Here is a 20,534-nt window from a genome sequence, read left to right on the forward strand (position 1 = left end):
AATTTAATATATTTTTTATTCCTTCGTAAAAGAAATGAAAGATTGGAGTGATAAATTTAGACTTTTAAATTGTGTAATAGCGAATATAAATAAGTGGAGTAGTAAATTTTGAAACATTTAAATTTTTATACTAAAGAATAGAAATGGATGACGGAGTAGTAATTGAATTCATTGTATAATACTAATAATTTATTATTATTATTATTATTATTATTATTATTATTAAATAAGTAATTAGAAACGTAGCGTAGATTTGTAAATTGCTTAAAAGGAAAGAAAAACATAAATAAAATTATTGATCATAAAGAAATATTGCATCACTTTTTTAATATCGAATTCCGTTCTAATACTTAGCTTTATATAAAATAAAAAGAATAGACAAATAAAAAGTCTAAAAAGAAGAAAAAAATAAATATGATTTAATCAAAGAAATGCCAAGACGTACCACATCACTTTTTTATATGTAACTTTACTTGATTTACTCTATATTTAATAAAATCTATACAAAACAAATGAAAAAAGAATACAATAAATTAGAGCTATAGTATAAATGATAATCAAATAGTCAGTCAAAAAAGAAATAAAAAGATAAATTTAACTTTACTTGATTTACTCTATATTTAATAAAATCTATATAAAACAAATGAAAAAAGAATACAATAAATTAGAGCTATAGTAAAAATATAATCAAATAATAAGTCAAAAAAGAAGAAAAAAGATAGATTTGATTCTTAATCAAAGAGACATGTATTAGATTTGATTCTTAATCAAAGAGACATCCCAATACATGTCATATCACTCATATTACCCCTTCTATATCTAGTTTACTTGATTTACTCTACATTAAAGTTATGGAGTTCTCATTCTTAATCAAAGAGACATTTCAATAATTGGATTAAAGTACTCTCTCCCTCTTCGGGGGTGGAGCTTTGCTTTCTATGTTGCTTTTCCTTGTCATTAACTTTTATATATTCATAGTAGGATTAAAATATTCTTTCTCAAAATGATATTTCTATTAAAGTAGAAAAAAAAATTCACAAATAACGTATCCTACATTAATTGTGTCTTTTCCATCCTTCAACATAGTTATCTTAATCACACCTTCATAGTTACCTTCCTATACTCTCTCTCACACACACATACACCTTATTTCATACTCTAATATTTATCTAGATTATTAGTAAACTTGTTCACACTTCGCGTGATTGAAAAAAAATTGTACATACCGACCACACCCTGAGATGACAGATTTATAAAAAAAATTAATTTTTTCACCAAACTAAGTCATTATATAAAATAATTTACCAAAATAATATATATTTATTTTAAATTTTACAAAATTAGTATCAACGTATTTCACAGTAACGTTTTAGGGTATATTTCATTTTTAAAAAACTGACGGCGTTAGGTTGTTATACGTTACTCATAGTAACGTTTTACTCCTAAAATATTTTTTTGAGTAATGTTTTACTTCTAAAACGTTACTCACAATAACGTTTAGAGTAAAACGTTACTATGAGTAACGTACATCAATCTAACGCCGTCAGCTTTTAAAAAATAAAATATACTCTAAAATGTTACTGTGAAATACATTTATACTAGTTTTGTAACATTTTTAAAAACATATTATTTTAATAAATTGCTTTATATAATGGCTTGATTTTTTCAGTACTTCTAAAAAAAATTGCTTAACTTTGAAAGATTGGGAAAAAGGGGTGCAAAGATAGAAACATTGGGGAAAAAAGTGCAAAGATAAAATAGTAAATGGGTTTTCGCTAAGAAAAAAATATGCGGATGAAGAAATAATTAAAATTTGAAAAAAAGAAAGTATGTGAAAGAGAAAGCGTAACGAGAAAAATGACATACAAAAACACTTATATAAAAAAAAATGGTGCCCTCCCATAACTATTATTAATCATGTCTCAATCACTATGAAATTTTCACTTATTATAAAACAAGAATACAATACTTAGTAAAGGACTAGAAGCCATAAACCAAAGAGTTTGAATAAATCAACCAATGATAGAGAAAAGAAATATAACAAAACTTGGAGTAGCCCACATAGGCATCCACTTGACTTCACTTGTCTATAACAAAATGTGAAAGAGAGACTTGTGTGAACATTTTTCAACATAAAAGTTGTGGAAAAAAATTGAAAAAAGAGAGAGAAACTCTATTTAATTTGATGAAAATGACAATTTAAATTTTTTATTTTCTCCGTTTTAGTTTATCTGATTTTAATTCAAACACAAAGTTATAAAATTATTTTAATTTTTTTTGTTATGATTATGACTAAAATATGTAGAATGATTTAAAATGTTCATTAATTTTATAATTTTAGCTAGAACAAAAGAGTTATCAAAAATAAATTTTGAATGAAAAAAAAAAAAAAAACTAAAGCAATGAAAGAAACTTTTTCTTTGTCTACGAGGATATTCTAAAATGCCCACAAGACATAAATCATCCCCAAAAATCACGTGAATTGTCTTAAATATCCCCTTTTAAGCTTTCGTTCTATAAGTAAAGGGTTTTGAGCCTTGTCTTCTTTTATCTTAGAGTTGAAGGAAGAATATGATGAAAGGCACATCAAGTGATCATCAACCGACAATGGAAATGGATGTTCAAAAGAGTAAACTCTCTTTCATTTCTATCTAGTTTTCAATTTTTTTTCTAACTAGAAAAAAGTATGGTGACTTTCTATTTTCTCGTGTAATTATGAAATCCAATGGAAGTTTGTCAATTATTTGTGGTTAAAAAACAAAAGATGATTCAAATATTGGTTGTTGTTTTGATGGTAGAGTACTTATGTTGTGTTTTATTATAGATCCATGGTCAGGAGATCGAACGATGCCAATTATTATTCAAGATGACACTTACAGAGACGTGATCAATTGGAAGTCATTACCAAAATCATTTCTACCAAGTAGTCTAGATCTCACGGAAGAAGATACTAGTATATGTTCGAAATCAAAAGTTTTTCTCCTAATGGTTGAACCAGATGACAGTATAGCTGCAGTCAAAGCGTATATTCAGGAGGAAAAGGGGATTTCTTTTAAAAAACAAAAGTTGTTGAATGAAGATGGGGGAGTTATGAGAGATGCACAGACGTTAGAGTCTGCGGGAATCAATAAAGGATCTACCTTAATTCTTCGATATGCACCAATAACACAAATCTATGTGTTAACGCTTACTAATCGCAGGTTTAAGTTAATGGTTGAGAGTGATGACACCATTGCAGATGTTAAAGCTGCCATTCAGGAAAAAGAAGGTATCCGATTTCATAAACAGAGACTAATCTATAATGGACGACAACTCGAAGATGATACATCTCTCGTAGACTATGGAATTCAATATAACAGTCAACTGACACTTGTCTTGAGATTGTGCGGTTGTTGAATATTATGGTTGCTTTCTAATTGCATAATCTATATGCAAATTCACTTGTTATTTCCGTTGGTTTAGATATATCTTTTATGATCCATGTAAAATACTGTTATTTTCCCTTTTGACTCTATTATTTTGTATTTTTGCTCCAGTTTAAATGGTGTTATATATCCTTGAATGGAGGCGAGGATCAATGGCTTGATACATTATTGGAGATTTACTTTATGGTGTGTTTGATATGAAAGGGAAAAAATGTCTGATGGAAAATGTATTTTTAGAAAATAAGTGGATTTTTTATTTATGTTTTCATGCTCGATTTGTGAGGATCAATGACTTGATATTTTCTCATGTTTGGTTTGTAAATCACCTAAAACTTCTACGGTTTGACATGGACATGTTAAAATGGACATAAAATTTTACTGCAAACTCCAAATGAAGTAAATTTGGTGGCATTGGAAAGAAGACTCAAAGACTTTTAATTTGGTAGGTCATGAGACATTTAATTCGTTATATGCTGGGAGATATGGTTATTTGAAGTTGTCCTTAACTTAAAACCGGCAGTCACCTAAAATAAGGGTTGGACGGTCCGTACAAGGCCTCACAGGTTATATGGGGAACCGTCAAGGAGACCCCCTTACCTGACAGCCCTGGACGAATGGGCAGCCTCCCCTAAGTGGGTTGTCCATGACTTCACGGACCGTCTAAGGGTCTGTCCAGCTGGACTCCTCGCTTGGTGGCCCTTAAACACTTGGGCCACTACCCTAAATGGATTATGGTCCTTGTGTTGGAAAATTATATGCACAGTTGAATCATAACATAATCTTTAAAACTTATGTAAATAGTAAATAATCAATAACGTTTATCCTAGAACACATATAATATGCTAGAACATATAAACATACTGAAATTTAATTAATGAATTACCTCTTAAATCGTGAGCGGATACCTTCAAGTGAATCTCCAATATAGACAGACCTTTAAGCGAATCTACAAGATAGACAATAACTATGGTCTTCTACAGGGATCCCAACTTCATATCTGAACTCTCTCAATACTTGGATGGACTAGTATTGAATAGAAAACTAATCAATCTTCTAGGATTAGAAGAATCCCTAATTAAAGAGATTTCTTCCCAATCCAAAGAGGAGAACCAAAACACACGTTATTTTTCTTCGATAGAAAAATATAGGTTTAAACACTTGTGTAATTCCTTATGTTAAGATTTCATATACTAATCAATAAATTAAATTACTGATGAATTTAACTTAATGATTAATTTTCTTTAGAGCACTGCTTAACTTATTTCATGTGTCAGATTCATGAATCCACTTGCAAGGTTTAAAATGATGAAAACTTATAAGTTTCTCAAAAAGGCATATCAATTAATCGCTATAACGAGACATGAATTTTATCAACTAACTTATTATTTCACCAATATCTATTATTATTTTTGCTCCCAATATACACGCAAATGTACGTGGTCGCACAAGTAATATATATTCATTTAGAAACGAGATATCATTTCCAAGGGACTTATGATCAATATATATTCACTTAATTCTACAACTACAAGTAAAACGTAACTTATCAAAAATTGATGGTTTATAGGTAACTACTAATAATTTGCACTAAATGAAAGTCAACAATTGTGAACAACTTTGATGTAATGCTTCAAAAAAGTTAAAAGCAATTCCATGGCTGCATCATATAATGAATATCATGTATTATATTAGTGGCTTATAACTAACTTCAGTTGTCAAAGTTACTGATTTTAAAGGGTTGATAGTATGATCAGGGTTGTTCACCTCTCATCGCCAACCTCAGGTAGATATCTAACTACACCATTTAGCGAGGATAAATAGACTTGTCACGATCCAAAAATGAACGCGATGGAACTCAAATTTTCCCATCAAGACGAGTCATCCTAAAACACAACCATCCCGATAAAGTGCGAAAAATAAACTATAAATAAGAGTCTCATAGGAAATTCATAATCACTTAAATATACCCCAAAACTTAGTTGTCACGCTTACAGGCCTCTTAAGTATTAAGTTGAATGAAAGAAAAAATACAAGTGTCATATGACATTGTTTCTAGAGTAGAACAAGATTATAAATAGGAGTAAGAAGGTCTGCTGAGATGACAAACAATTACCTCATAAATCTCCAAGAACTCTCGCAAAAGAAAGTAATATATCACAAGGTTCGGGCTAGTAACCTACAAAAAAAATTGTGGAAGCAGGGGGTGAGTACCCAACCACACAGTACTCAACAAGTAAACCTCTAAGCACAAACTAAGGGAATAAAATACGGGCACTCCTACCACCCAACTGAACTTCCACAATTACAACCTGTACAAAAATCAACCAAACCTAACAATTCACAATTTACACGCACATAACTCAACAACAACTTCCCAACAATCACATATTATCAACCACAAGCTCAATTTTCATTAATTACAACCTCCACACCTATAACATGTATAAAATCGGCCCAACCTAATACTTCACAGTTACAAAGTACAAATCCCTACAACAACACTCTAACAATTGCATATTTTCAAAAACATGCTCAATATAAATCAGTCACAAGTTTCATAGAAAGACACTCATAAGATCAGCAACACACAAGATCAAGTTCATCAATAATAAAGAAGTGCAATGAAATGATATGCATTATCAAGTATAGTGATGCATGTCTGACCTAGTGATACACACCCGTTGTCTCTTAGTCCGGGACTCACAGAGACATATCTGTCTATGCATCCATCGTGAAGTGTGATACGATCCTCGATAATAGTAACCAATGCGGTGCGTGATACGTCCCTCGAAATATAATATCCATCGCAGCGCGCGATATGTTCCTCGAAATATAGTATTCATTGCAGCGCATGATACGTCCATCGAAATGGTTCATACTCTTAATTTCTTATTCTTTCTCAATTCACATAACATTTTTCACAATCATGTCTCAGAACAATGCAAATGACATGTTCATACAAATAGCGAGGAGACGACCATTTTCATAACATTGCACAATTCACAACAACACAATCATGATACAACATTAAAAATGATTCAACAAACCTTTCAAACCATTCTCAACATATCAAATGAGAGGAAACAATAACTTCAATTCCAGAGGAAGAGACTACAAGCCTGTTGAACAAGGAACAAGTTTCTATATCAGCAGAAACAGACTAGGTCCTCATAACAGCCCTTCAAGTGAAAGTTATGAGAGAAACAATTTAAATTTGTGGTAGAAATAACCATACCGCTCTTACGTGTTTTTACATGTGGGATTACTCTTGCCAAGCCACAGATGAGCTATCACAAGCATTGATTTCTACTAATCTACAAAATACTATTGATGGCACCTTATATGTGGACTCCGGAGCAAGTAACCATATGACCTATAACTCTTGTATCCTAACTGATCTTAAAGACTAAACGGAATAGATAAACTCATTGTTAGGAATGGATCTAAGTTAGACATAACACATGTTGGAAATATATCCAGAAAATGTATAAAGTCGAAAGAACTTCTTGTAGTTCATAAGATCAATAAAACTATTACTCTCAATTAGTAAGCTTGCAAAGAATGTGTTGTACTCTTGAATTTGATGAAACTAATTTTGTTGTAAAGGAAAAGAGGACAGGGACATTGCTGACCAAGGAAACTAAAAGGAATGGACTTTATGTTTTGGAAGATAACAATCTATGCTTTAACTACTGCACACGATTGGAATACATCAGACATCATGTGGTACACTAGATTAGGACACCCTAGTTTGAAGTCTCTAAAAGTTTTAAGAAGTAATAGTTGAATCAATATTAGTAGTTGGAATAAAATGCCTACTGTTTGTTCTAGTTGTCAGTTGGGAAAGAGTTATAAACTTTCTTTTGATTCGAGAATAAAATTGAGAAAGAACCTTTATTGGAAATTCATTGTGATTTATGGGGACCTGCTCATTTCGAATCCTCCTTACATATGAAATATTATGTAATTTTTGTTGATGATCACACAAGATATACGTGAATTTATCCACATAAAAAGAAATCTGAATTATTTGAGGTGTTACTAAAATTTAAGAAAATGGTGGAAAATAATTTCTAAAGAGATTAAGATTTTTCAGTGTGATGGAGGTGGTGAATTTTTCCAAACAAACTTCATCAAGCATTTGAAAGATTGTGGCATTGTGAGATATATTTCATGTCCTAATACACCTGAACAAAATGGAATTGCAAAGAGAAAACATAGGCATATTGTGGATATTGGCTTAACTCTACTACTTCATGCTAACCTGCTTTGTTTGTTCGGGTTGAAGCTTTCCTCACTGCAGTATTCCTCATCAATAGACTGTCTTCATCAGTCCTAAAGATAGTGACTCCATTTGTTTATTTGTATGGTGAACAACCCGATTACAACAGCCTAAAAGTGTTTGAGTGTGGATGTTTTTCATATATCAAGGGTAGTAACAAGTTCAGTCCAAAGACCTACCCTTGTGTTCATAGGGTATATAACAGCTTACACAAAGGATATAGATGATATCATCTCTCTACAAGGAGGGTTTACATATCCAGACATGTTGTGTTTGATAAAACACATTACCCTATGAGTCTCAAAAGTCATCTCAAACTAACATTGATGTCTACCTCATCTTGCTACTTTTGTTGAATCTTTTTCTAAACTACACACACATGATAATTTTGATTCAGGAGAAGTACAAAATGCTAGTCCACACATTAATAATGATAATGCTGCTACAACTCATATACTCCTTGACGATGAGAGAACTATTGATTTCCCAATCGAATGATCAGATGCTGAGGAACAAATTGAATGTGATCAGATGCTGACGATCCATACAACAATATTGAAATTCCAGCTGCATATTTTAAATATGCTAGTAGTAGTGAGGAACATGTTACACTTCTTGGTCCAGCCAATGAGCATTATCAAACAACTACCTTAGTTGACGTACTAGTTAATCTTCAATCTGACAATGTTACACCTCAGTCAACTATTTTGGTTGATGTACTAGTTGTGGTACTTGCTGCACCACAAGGGCATCATATGATCACCAGGCACAAGGCGAACGAACATCACTTGTCACTCATTGCTCGTAGCAGCACAAAACTTTTGAGAGAGTCAAATACTACTAATGAAGCACTAAGGTCACCTCATTGGCTTGTAGCAATGCATGAAGAAACTAAAATGTTTTACATACTAACAAAACATAGATTTTGGTGTACAAATATCCTATATAAATTTGATTGGCTCAAAATGGGTGTTCAAGACAAAATTAAAAGTTGATGGGACTGTAGATAGATACAAGACCAGATTTGTGCAAGGGGATTCTCTCAACTTAAAGGGATGGGTTTTGAAGAAACATTTAGTCATGTGGTTAAAGACATAACTATTAGGGTGATTCTATCCATTGTTGTTAGTTCAAAGTGAGAAGTTAGACAACTAGATGTCAAAAATGTCTTTTTCCATGCTTCCTACAAGATGAGGTGTACATGAGTTAACCACCTGGTTTTATTGATCCCCAGTATCCTCAACACGTGTGTCTGCTTTAAAAATTTTTGTATGGTCTTAAACAAGTTCCAAGAGCTTGGTTTTATAGGTTTAACATGCATCTCTTACACTTTGGTTTCATTTATAGTAACACAGACCCTTCCTTATTCACTTTGCAAACTCATAAAGGCAATATATTTCTCTTGTTATATTTGGATGATATTGTTGTCACAGGAAGTAATCCATCTCATATCTCAGCGTTGGTTCCACAATTGGGAAGGAGCTTGCTATGAAAGATCTTGGTCATTTACACTTTTTTCTAGGAGTTGAGGTGAAATATTTCGAAGGAGGAATTCACTTAAATCAAAGCAAGTATGTTGTTGAACTGTTGACCAAGACAGAGATGACTTTGGCAAAGGCTTTAGCCACTCCTTTGGCTCAAAAGAATGGTCTGCATGAAGCTATGAAAAGTCTTGTAAATGCCTTTTTGTACATAATGATAGTAGGAAGCCTTCAGTATTTGACACTCAAAAGACTTGATATCACTCATGTTGTGAATTTAGCAAGTAGTTTATGCAAATTCCAAACATTGAACATCTTCAAGGGGTAAAAGAAGATTTTAGGTATATCAAAGGTACTCTACCCTTTGGACTCAAAATTATTTCACAATCACCATGTAGGTTGTTTGGCTACTCAGATGCTGATTAGGGAGGTTGTACCACCACTAGGAGATCAACTACAGGCTATAGCATCCACCTAGGTGAAAATTGTATTTCTTGAACCTTCAAAAAACAAACCACAGTAGCCCGATCCAGTGCTGAAACTGAGTATAGAGCACTAGCCTCCACTGTCGCTGAAATGACTTGGATTTTATATCTTTTTCACGACCTTGCAGTATTCCTTCGAGCTGTTCTTACGTTGTATTGTGATAACATGAGTGCGTTGTACATGCCGGTTAATACAGTTATGCATGCTATAACAAACATGTTGAAATGGACTATCATTTTGTTCGTGAGAAAGTGGCTAGGAGACAACTTCTTACTCAGTTTGTGAAGTCTAAGGATCAGCTAGCTGATGTTAATACCAAAGCCTTAACAAAATAGGTTTCTCTGGTTTTTACAACAAGCAAGGAGTTACAGTTCCTCCGTTCACTAGCTTGAGGGGAAGTGTTGAAGGAAACTTGAAGGCTGGTGGAACATGTCCATCAAAACGGGCTGACAAGTTAGAGTTAGAGTCATACTATGACTAGACTACTAAATTCTAAGTTATGTACGACTAAGCTATGGTATATTGTAGGAGTCAACTAGCTAGGATAAGGTATTTGAGTTATAATACAATACTACTCATGTAAATAATTGTGTTGTAGTAGGATTCTAGTATAACTAGAATAACTCTTTTCCTATACAAGGAGTTTATAACTTAATATTATTTTCATCATACATCCTTAATTTCTCCATACTTACGTGAGATTTCTACAATTATATTACCAATTTTATCCTATGAATCATCCTCAAATTGATAACTCTTTTTTTAAAAAATTAGAATCAAAGTTTCAAAAAGTATTGTCATTTATACCATTGTCAAGAAAACGAAAATCATTACGAGAAAACGAAATATTCTGCTCAAATAAGTAGCATTGAATTTCTCCTCCGAGTATTCCAATGAGTGTTGAATTTAAATCTATTTTAGTAAGATGATGCAAGTAAAAGATAAATAGAAGAGGGGCAGAGCAAATGAATAAACGTTTAAGTTTTTAACAGAGAACAATTAATTTAGGATTGATCAGGATCAAAACATTACCCATTTTACATATATTAAGGACTATTTATATCAAATTAAATAGTATGTATCACGAATCAAAATAATTCAACTGTCATATATGAAAGACCATTTTCTCATTTAGAATGCTACGAAAAATTTAAAATTTAAAATTATATTTAAACATAAATATACATGTCAAAACTGATTCCATTTTCTAAATATAGTCACCGACACCATGCGCTGGTGCTGTCGGTTGCCTTGATGCACTCCACAAATTGAGAATTATTAATCACTATCCAATATTCCATTCAACTACTAAAATCTTTCCCTCATAAGTCTCTTAACCTTTATTTGATCAATACTTAAATAAATCACTCTCATCCCATGTGGCTGTCACATTATAGACTAAGACCACTTGCTACGTAATTACTCCTTCTGCCTCTTTTTTATTTGTCATGTTGTATTTTATAAAAATTAACTTAATTAATTTTTAAAATTAAATTAGATTATATTAATCTAATTTTAAAATAAAAAAAAATTGATATTCAAAAATTATATGAAATATATTATACATTGCAATTTTTTACATATCAGTATGATTCAAAAATATATTCTTAAATATTAGTTAATGTTTTCAAAATTTGATTCTAAAATTGAAAATTATGACAATTAATAATGAACGGAGGTAATATTATGTATTCAACTTCGACGAGAGTCGGACCATTTATAAACTGAAAAAGGATTAATTCCATTAAGATTTTTGTTCTATTTCATCAATACAAAGTATGTCTTAAACTAATAAATTCAACATAATGAAATATTTATATATAAAACTTAATTTCTATCGCATGCAATTTTCTTTCATCGTATTATTATTACATCATTTAAAAATAATTGTCCATTTTATATTATTATGATTTTTTGAAAATAATAATATTTATTCATAATTAATTTGCACACCTTTCAAGAAATTATATATTTATAATTTTATCATATCAAATTTTGAATATAATAAATATAAGATTTTAAAAATATGATAAAAAATTATCATAAATAATTATAAGGGCAAATTAAAAATAAAGTATAAAATTATTTATTAATTTTTATAAAATAAATAAATATCATTAAATATTTCAAAATAACATAATGAATAACTATTATGAAACTATAAAAACACTTTTGATATATTTTATGCTGCCTTATTCATCAATGTCAAGTATACATTAAACTAATAACGTAGACGTGTAATAGGGGACGGATGTAGTATACCATCAATATATGATAATCAAATTATTAATGCACCTACACACAAATTCAACATAGCAAATGAGAATTATAAGAAAATAGCCCATCTAGAATGATGTAAAGGAAGTGCTTTTTTATGTAAAATAAAAGCATGAAATGAATTCCATAATTTATTATTTATAAATAAAATCTTAATAAATTACAAATTGCAACAAATATATATATATATATTAAAAAAGAAAAGATAAAATGTAGGACAATGAAAATGTTCTTTTCTCCCCCTTTTTTGTTTTGCCATATGGGGGTAGAAACTATAGACCATTAATTAAGTAAGAAAAAAAGAAAAGATAAAACAAAATTTTTAGCTCTTTTTCTCAACTTCACCACCTTCTACTAAATAAGCTTTTTTCCTTCTATCTGCATTACTTGAGATGCAAATTACAAGAAAAAATGTAGCATAAATTGCATGAACTCTCCAGCTAGTTTTCGGTGGTTGATGAAGCACAGCCCTATGAAACACTGTCATGTAATAATGAAGCCCAACAGCAAAGCCCACAATTGTTTGAGCCAGGCCTATGACTTTTGTTGTTGGTCCAGTTTCAGTGGAAAATACTAAGATGAGATACATGAGGAGCATCAAAAGGTACAACACATAAGCAAGAGTTTGCAATAGCTGTAAGCAAATGTAGGTGGACTGTGCTGTAGCATAGAAGAATTTCAGTGGCTCTAAGCCAGTCACTAAAGAGGAGAGGCAGAGGATGGAGAAGTAAATAGAGAGGTAAACTTGGATGAAGATTAAGAGTTTTTGGAGAGAGAAATAGGCTTTGATTTTGTTGAAAATGAGAGAGACTAGAATGAGAGGGATTAAGATGAACGCAAATGAGATTAGAGAGGCAATAATTGGTGCATATTTGTTACCCACATAGGGTTTGAAGTTTTTGGTGATTTCTTTGTTTGCTTTGTTGAGGTAAATTTGTGAGGTTTTGGAAATTTTCTCCAAATCTGGCAAAAATGTTTCATGGAATTTGGAGGGTAAGTCTCTGAATTCAGAAATCATGTCATCATCTTCATCTTCTAGCCAGCTGTACTGTGATTTTTTCTGTGGTTTCTTGACTGCAGGGGTTTGGATTTTAGTAATTGGGGTTTTGGATTTGGACTCGCTGCTGTCTTTTTTCAGTTGGGTTTTAATGGTTTTGGTTGTTTTGTCTGTTTGCTGAATTTTACTGATTGAGGTTTTAGATTTAGACTGATTGATGCCTTTTTCCAATTGGGTATTAGTTGATTTGATTGTTTTGTTCTTGGGAGAAGAAGTTGAGCTGATTTTGGGTAGATCTGAGGACTTTTTGAAGGTGGAAGAAGTGATCTTGGTTGAATTTGAGGACTTGGAGGGAGTGAGATTGAGCTTTTGAAGCTGGGATTTGAATGTAAATTTCTCTGATTTGGTAATGGTAGAACTAGGCTTGGTTTGTGATTCAGAAATGGGAAGTTTTGATTTTGAAAGCTTGGTTTGGTTCTTGGTAGAACCAAAACTAGAAGAAGAGGAAGTCTTGATTTGCTTGGTTTGATTTTTAGAAGAGTTATTGGTTGATTTGGTTTGGTTCTTGGGAGCAGAAACTGAAGTTGAAGTTGTGCTGATTTTCTTCTTAATTGGCTTTGAATCACTTTGGAACTCCAACATTCTTCTGCTTCTAACATTATTATTCTGTGTTTGGAGTTCACTATGTGCTCCAATGAATGAAAGAGTGAAGAACACAAAAACAAGACATAGTACTAAAAGTACCTTGGTAAACCTGCAGGAATGTAGGAGTGGAGCCATATGTGCTGACTCACTCACTCTTGCTCTGAAGAAGAGATCTAATGAGGCTTCTCCAAGATTGGATCTGAATTTTAGACAAGATGATATAAAAAATAAGTGGAGAAGGGAAGCATTAAAAAGAGTGAGAGAAAAATGTAGGACTTTTTAGTGTGTGTGTGAAAAGTGGAAGTTGAAGCAAGGTAAAGGAGACTTTAATGCCAAAGTAGAGGCTGTGAGATATGTCACATGGAGCAAACAGACAAGCACAGTATCCCTGTACTACGCGCTTTACCTATGTCGTAACTATTATATTAAATCAATTTAAGTTGTGGTGCAGTAATAAGATTATTTTATTTTTAATTAGTTTATATTTTAAATATGGAGAAAAACAATTTAGAAGAATAATTCTTGAATAAGCCGTGTAGTGTACAATTCAAATTTAGTCGAGCTCTTTAGACACGGGGTAAAACACTGTTTCCTAAATGTAGGCAGGCAGCAATTGCAATGACAATAATTCTTCTAGTTATTAAGCTGCACAAAGCAAAAGTGAACAAATAGTCTACTATAATACAATAACTAGATAAGAATTGATGCAGACTAGAATAGAGCTACATTTTTTGATGGACTAGTGTAGTTGAAAGTTAGATACACATAATAGGACATATAATCTATAGTAGTAACACTTATTTTTCTAAATCACATAATTGCCAAATTATCACTTTTTCATGCTATATTATTCAGGCCAATTTTCATCTGATTTCACTGGAATAACAACTATTTAACTAAAAGAATATCTTATTTTAAAGAGACTTTTATAACCCCAAATGGATTATCCATACCAAAAAATAACTCAACCCATCCGATTAGAAGAACCTACTCGAATTCTTTAAAAAGTTTGTAAAAAAGGGAATATTGAATAAATTGTGCTCATTCATATTCATAGAAGTAGTCACCAATCGGCTATTAACCGTTACAATATTTACAAAAAAAATTATTTTGGAAGCAAAGTTTTTGAAATTTAACATATAGAACTAGGCACTATGTATTACGCCTTATTTATGATGTTTCGAATTTGACATTATCATGCGAAATCAAAAGATAGATGGTAATGACCCTTTTCAGTCAATCATCGATAGACTAACGGTAAAGGAATTGGGTCAGAATTATTTTTTGGAAAGTGACTTAAAATTTAGGCTAGCCAAATCGCATATAAATGAGCAAGGTGAGGTCTAGAATAATTCGAGAATGGATGAGGTTGTATGTGCTAAGACATAAGTGAATCTATAAGACATTTCAAAATTGAATTCAACTGTGTAAAATTAGGGGCAACTCAATATAATTCGAGGTCTTAAACAAAATTTTAATTAGAGGAATTAGAAGCCTAAAATTTCAATAAATTTTATCTTTATTTATTTTTTTCTCTAAATTTTTGGATGTAAATTATTGCTCAGTATATTTTTTACAAAGGAGTTTTCAAATACTTTTTTTTAATTATTATTTTTAAATAAGATTTTATCAATTCAACATTAGAAAATATTATTATTGAGACAATTATTATTTGAATCGATAATATAGTTATGTAAGTAATAAGTTGATATAAGAGTTAGAATCATAGAATCTGATTTAAAAAATTGGTAACTTGGTATACCCTACTTTATATGAAAAGTTACGAAGAAATAAAAGAATATTATTAATTTACTTTGTTTAACACTTTTCGACCATTGATTTATATTTTTTACATAATATTACTCTAACTGTAAAAAAATTGAAGAAATAGAGTGCAGAAGGAGTTAAAAATGATATATATATATATATATATACATACTTAGATGCATCTTTTCGTAATAGGGTACCCATCCTTACCAAATCCTAGATACGCCTCTGCTCATTTGCTATAGCGAGAATTAATTTATCCTATTATAATGGTGTGACACCCGATGTAGTGGCTTGCATGGAGACAGACTCTCGTAAATCTTTCCCAAAGCTCACATTTCACACATACCTCTGAAACTTGACATTCTATACTAATCCTTTCATGCCAAAATCAATACTGAAAGTTGGCTCCTGCCTACAAAGTTTTAGGCAAATGCCTTAGGCCTCCAATTTTTTGGCGGTTTATATATATATATATATATATATATATATATTACCGTATTGTTCGCAACAAATTTTCTTATGCGTTGAAAATTTGACTGCGAGCAAAATAAATAAAAGAAAATGTGTTTTTATTCATGACTCTTTGTGATTATAATTCTGTTGTTCTCTTGATTCTCTCTCCTAAATTCTCTGTGATTCAAGGGCCTTCAATAAAGTATTTCTCAAATGTAGGATGATGTAGACCTCTTTGAGATGTATTTGATCTCGGAGAACGTCTTTTCTAGAAGCACTTCGTCGTTGCAAGTTGATCTTCGGGAAGAACTCTGTTGATCACTCCTTTGAAGAGGTATGTAGTTGATGTTGTAGCTTATGTAGACCTCCTTGAGATGTATTTGATCACCAGAAAAGTCAGGAAGCACTTTATCGTTGCAAGTCAATCTCTGGGAAGAACTCCGTTGATCACTCATTCGAAGAGCTATGTAGTTGATGTTGTAGCTTTCTCCAGTTGCAGAATGCTTCTCGAAGAGTTCAATTGCTTCCCTTAGAATGTTAGGTTCATCCCCTATTTATAGCTAGTTGTAAGTGGTGGACATGTTTGCATATGATTGGACAAAGGATGTCATTTTGACACTTGGGATGCTGTGATTGGTTCTTGCACTTGACTGAGACTAACACCTCGTTCGGACACGTGGCACCGCCTTATTGGTCTTGGATGCCTAGTCATTGTGACACGTGACATGAGTTTGTGCTTCAAGGTGAAATGGACCTTGGACTTGAATTTAATAAGAATAGACTTATTTATTTATAAAACCCAAATTAATTATTCAACCCAAATAAACATGAATTTAATCTATATTTTGTATGAATTAAATCCAATGAAATGTGTGTGTCCACACGTGCTAATTTATTTTAGGAACTTTCAATGTTACTCACTTGAAAAATTTGAAAGTTTAAAGGGAAAAAAAGAAAAAATGATTGAAACGCCAAAAGTGCTACGGATAATCACTTGAAGGGGTGTTACTAACAAAAATAAGATAGATATAAGATTTAAATTTCTATCTTTGCTTACAGAGGTGCACCTAATTATCATCGTATTATTATATGCTACTATTAATGTGGGTTCACAACTCTATATGTTTTTTTTTTTAAATATAACACTATTATATATAATATAAAGAAGGGGGAATGGGTTCACGTGAACCCACGAAACCCCCTCTAGATACGTCTCGCAGATGAGCCATATTGGTGACGTTTCTATAGCGCTGTTAGTTGGGAGTTATGTGCAGAAAATTCCAAAAAAAACCTCTTATTCTCTACAATTTCGTTCTTGGAATTGGAAAGGGCGATTTAGGATAGTTTCCTTCAATTTTCCACCAATCTCTTTGGTAAAAATAAGCTAATTACTTCCCCCAACTTGTATTTTCATTCTTAAGCCTTAGAATCTAGAGTGGTACTCTTTTGAAAGGATTTTAACTTGAAATAATGGTGAAAATGACTCTTGTTGGGTAGGATAATCACCAGGATGATCTGGGTTTAGGTATAATGCAGGTTCAATTAATTCATTGTTTATTGTTTATTATATTTTATTATTATTTATAATCATGATCAAGCCGAAATCCATAACAAGGGAAAAGGTCAAGCTCTTTAGACCATTCAAGAATATTTTGAGCTTGTTGTTTTTCGTTTATTCAATATGTAATTACTAATTGTGTCCTTAGTAATGCTGCACGATATCTAATTAGGAAAGTTAAAAACATACAATATGAAATGAAAGGTGTTGTCAATCACATGCAATGAATGTGTCACATAAATGTAAATATGTGATTGTGATTCATTATAGTTGTGATTGTGTTGTGTGTTGATAATTGGGATTAGGTATCACATTGGTACACTAACATCTTGAACGGGTACTACGTCGGATCCTAATATCTGGAGCGAGTACCACCTAGTACAATGGAAATGGATATAATACTAATACACTAACTTACTAACAGATACCGGACGTATACACTAACAGTTTGCATGTGTGGGTTGAATTAGAGAGTCAGACTGACTTGTTGTACTTATGTTGTAATTCTATATTATTGTTTACCGAGTTGTGGTTGCCTATCTAAATTTTTTATACTAAATGTAGCTGGTGATCTTAACAGTACAATGTGATTATGTGTTGATACTGTTATTTGCAGTTTTGATGATTTGACAAACTCAGGGACCTTGTAAAGGTACCAGGTTTCTTACTTGAGTATTGAAGATAAAACAAACTCAGGGACCTTGTAAAGGTACCAGGATCCCAATGTGACGAGCTGGTTGACTGCCAGCTGGAGAAGGTACAGAAAGTAGGTGCACTCTTCTCAACGGCGTCAGAAAGTCAGACTTCTCCAACCAATGGCAAAGAGTTTAAGGAAAGTGACTTGTCCATATAAAAGTCACTTTCCTAAACATCATTTGTAGTTTTCGCAACTTGACAAAGAATTTTTCAAGAACACTTGCAAAGGCTATTAGCAAACAAACGACATAATTATTCAAACAACAACTGAAATCTCTGGAGCATTTAGTGTAGTTGTTTAAGAATATATTCTCTTGGTCTTACATTGTAAACTATTCCTGAAACTATAAAGGAATCAGTGGGTAGTATTGAAATTCTAAGTTGTCTAGGTGGGATAGCTTAGTGGGTAGATTTATTTCTACTTAGGCTTGTTAAGCAATAGACTTTATTGCTTGAACGTGATATTAAAAAACTTCCCCTCACATTTATTATAATCGTGTTTCATTTTTGCTTGTAAAGATTAGTGAAAAATGATTGAAAATCCTGTGAGACAGGTCGTGGTTTTACTCCCTTAAGCAAGGAGGTTTCCACGTAAAATCGATGTGTTGTTTAAACTGCATTTACTTTCTGTTTATACTTATTAGTGTGTCAAGGGACCTGGTCCATTGATTGATAAGTGAATGCACATATTCTATCAAGTGGTATCAGAGAGGACACTCTCTATTTGGTTAACCCCAAGGAAGTGATATCTGTTCTAGAATAGCTGCTCCACTTAATCTAGAACAAGGTCAGTCTTCAACAAGACCTCTTCGTTTCAATAGACATTTCTACAGTTGGTGGAAAGTTAGAATGCATGATTTCCTCATGGCTGAAGATAGTGAGCTATGAGATATCGTACTAGATGGACCGTTTATTCCGATGATAGAAGAAAATGATGGATAGAAAATCAGGCTTGTTCCAAAGCCTAGACAAAAATATGATGAAGCTGATAGAAAGAAGATAGAAAAAGGATACAAGGGAAAAACTCTTCTTGTCTGTGGGATAGGACCTGATGAGTTCAATCGTGTCTCAGCTTGTGAGTCTGCTAAGGAAATCTTGGGATTGTTTAAAAACAGCTCATGAAGGAACTGAACAAGTCAAAGAATCAAATATTGATATGCTCACCTCTTTGTATGAAAACTTCAAGATGAAGGAAGGAGAAACCATTCATGAGATGTTCACAAAATTGTCCTCTATTACCAATGAGCTGCGAAGTCTTGGGGTACCTATCAGTATGAGCAAGCAAGTCATGAAAGTGCTTCAAATTTTTCCAAAGTCCTGGGAAAGCAAGGTTGATGCCATATCTGAAGCTAAAGATCTAAAGGTGCTGACAATGGATGCTCTCATTGGAAATCTGAAAAACTCATGAGATGAATCGAAATCATGATTTGTCAAAGAAGGAAGTCAAAAAGGATAATTCCTTGATGCTAAAATACAAATTTGATGAAGACTCCAGTGATGATGATATGACTTATCTCATCAATAGATTTCAAAAAATTGTGAAAAAGAACTAAGGTTTTAGAAGAGGAACGAATGGTCCTCGAAATGCTACTCAAAATGATACCTGCTACAAGTGTGGAAAAACTGGGCACTTTATTAGAGAGTGTCCTCTACTCAAAACTGAAAACAGGGAATATCAAAAACCAAGTGACAAAGATAAGAGAAGGGACCTGGTACTCGGTAAAAATGATCGCAAAGTTGTTGCTGATTATGTGGTCAAAAAGTCTCTTGCTGCATGGGGAGACTCTTCAAGTGACTCAGAAGATCCTGATGAACCAAATGATGTGTCTATGGTGGCGGTTCATGAAGTGGAAACCATATTCAATGAATTATTTGCTTTCATGGCTCATACAGAAAATGAAGAAGAGGATCACAAGGTAACTCTTCTCGATATGAAACATGATCTGAATAATTATTCTCTTAAAAAATTGAGAACATTAGTAAACGTTATGATTGATTCAGTAATTGAGTTAACCTCTGAAAGAGACATTATGAATGTTGAACTTGATAGTTTAACTGAAAACAAGGTTAAACTGGAGGAGAAAATGTCAAAAATGGTGACTCTAGAGTCTGATAACACTGAACTTAAAAAATAGTTGAATCAGATAACTTAAGAAGATGAAAGCTAAATGGAAGGTCAAATGGTTTACAAGTTGAAACTGAAGAAAAACTGAAAACTACTGAGAAAAATCTGGGATTGTCTTTGGAGAAGAGCAACAAATTAGAAAAGGATATTGTCAAACTTAAGGAAGAACTTGAAAAATCTCTTAAGTGGACAAAATCCTCTAAGTTGTTGTCATATGCAACAAATCAGAGTAATTTCAATAAGAAAGGCCTGGAAGTTTGAATATCACTCCTCCTTTTAACCCTCACAGCAAGTATGTATTTGTGCCTGACAATCTGCTTTGTCTTCACTATGGTAAAA

At 32.3% G+C, this 20,534-nt stretch overlaps 1 protein-coding gene and 1 non-coding gene across 2 annotated transcripts; one reads left to right on the top strand and one right to left on the bottom strand.

Moving 5' to 3' along the window:
- The first annotated feature begins 2,123 nt into the window (after positions 1–2,123).
- Positions 2,124–3,691, top strand: LOC101261102 (uncharacterized). The gene is made up of 2 exons (XR_011220005.1): positions 2,124–2,629; positions 2,825–3,691. It is a non-coding gene; the product is annotated as an uncharacterized protein (transcript).
- Positions 3,692–12,064: 8,373 nt separating this feature from the next.
- LOC101260800 (uncharacterized) lies at positions 12,065–14,143 on the bottom strand. The gene has a single exon (XM_010319775.4). It carries the CDS (start codon positions 13,726–13,728, stop codon positions 12,274–12,276), a length of 1,455 nt encoding a protein of 484 aa, XP_010318077.2. The 5' UTR covers positions 13,729–14,143; the 3' UTR covers positions 12,065–12,273.
- Positions 14,144–20,534: the final 6,391 nt, after the last annotated feature.

This window comes from Solanum lycopersicum, chromosome 3 (assembly GCF_036512215.1).
Source record: "Solanum lycopersicum chromosome 3, SLM_r2.1".
NCBI lineage: Eukaryota > Viridiplantae > Streptophyta > Magnoliopsida > Solanales > Solanaceae > Solanum > Solanum lycopersicum.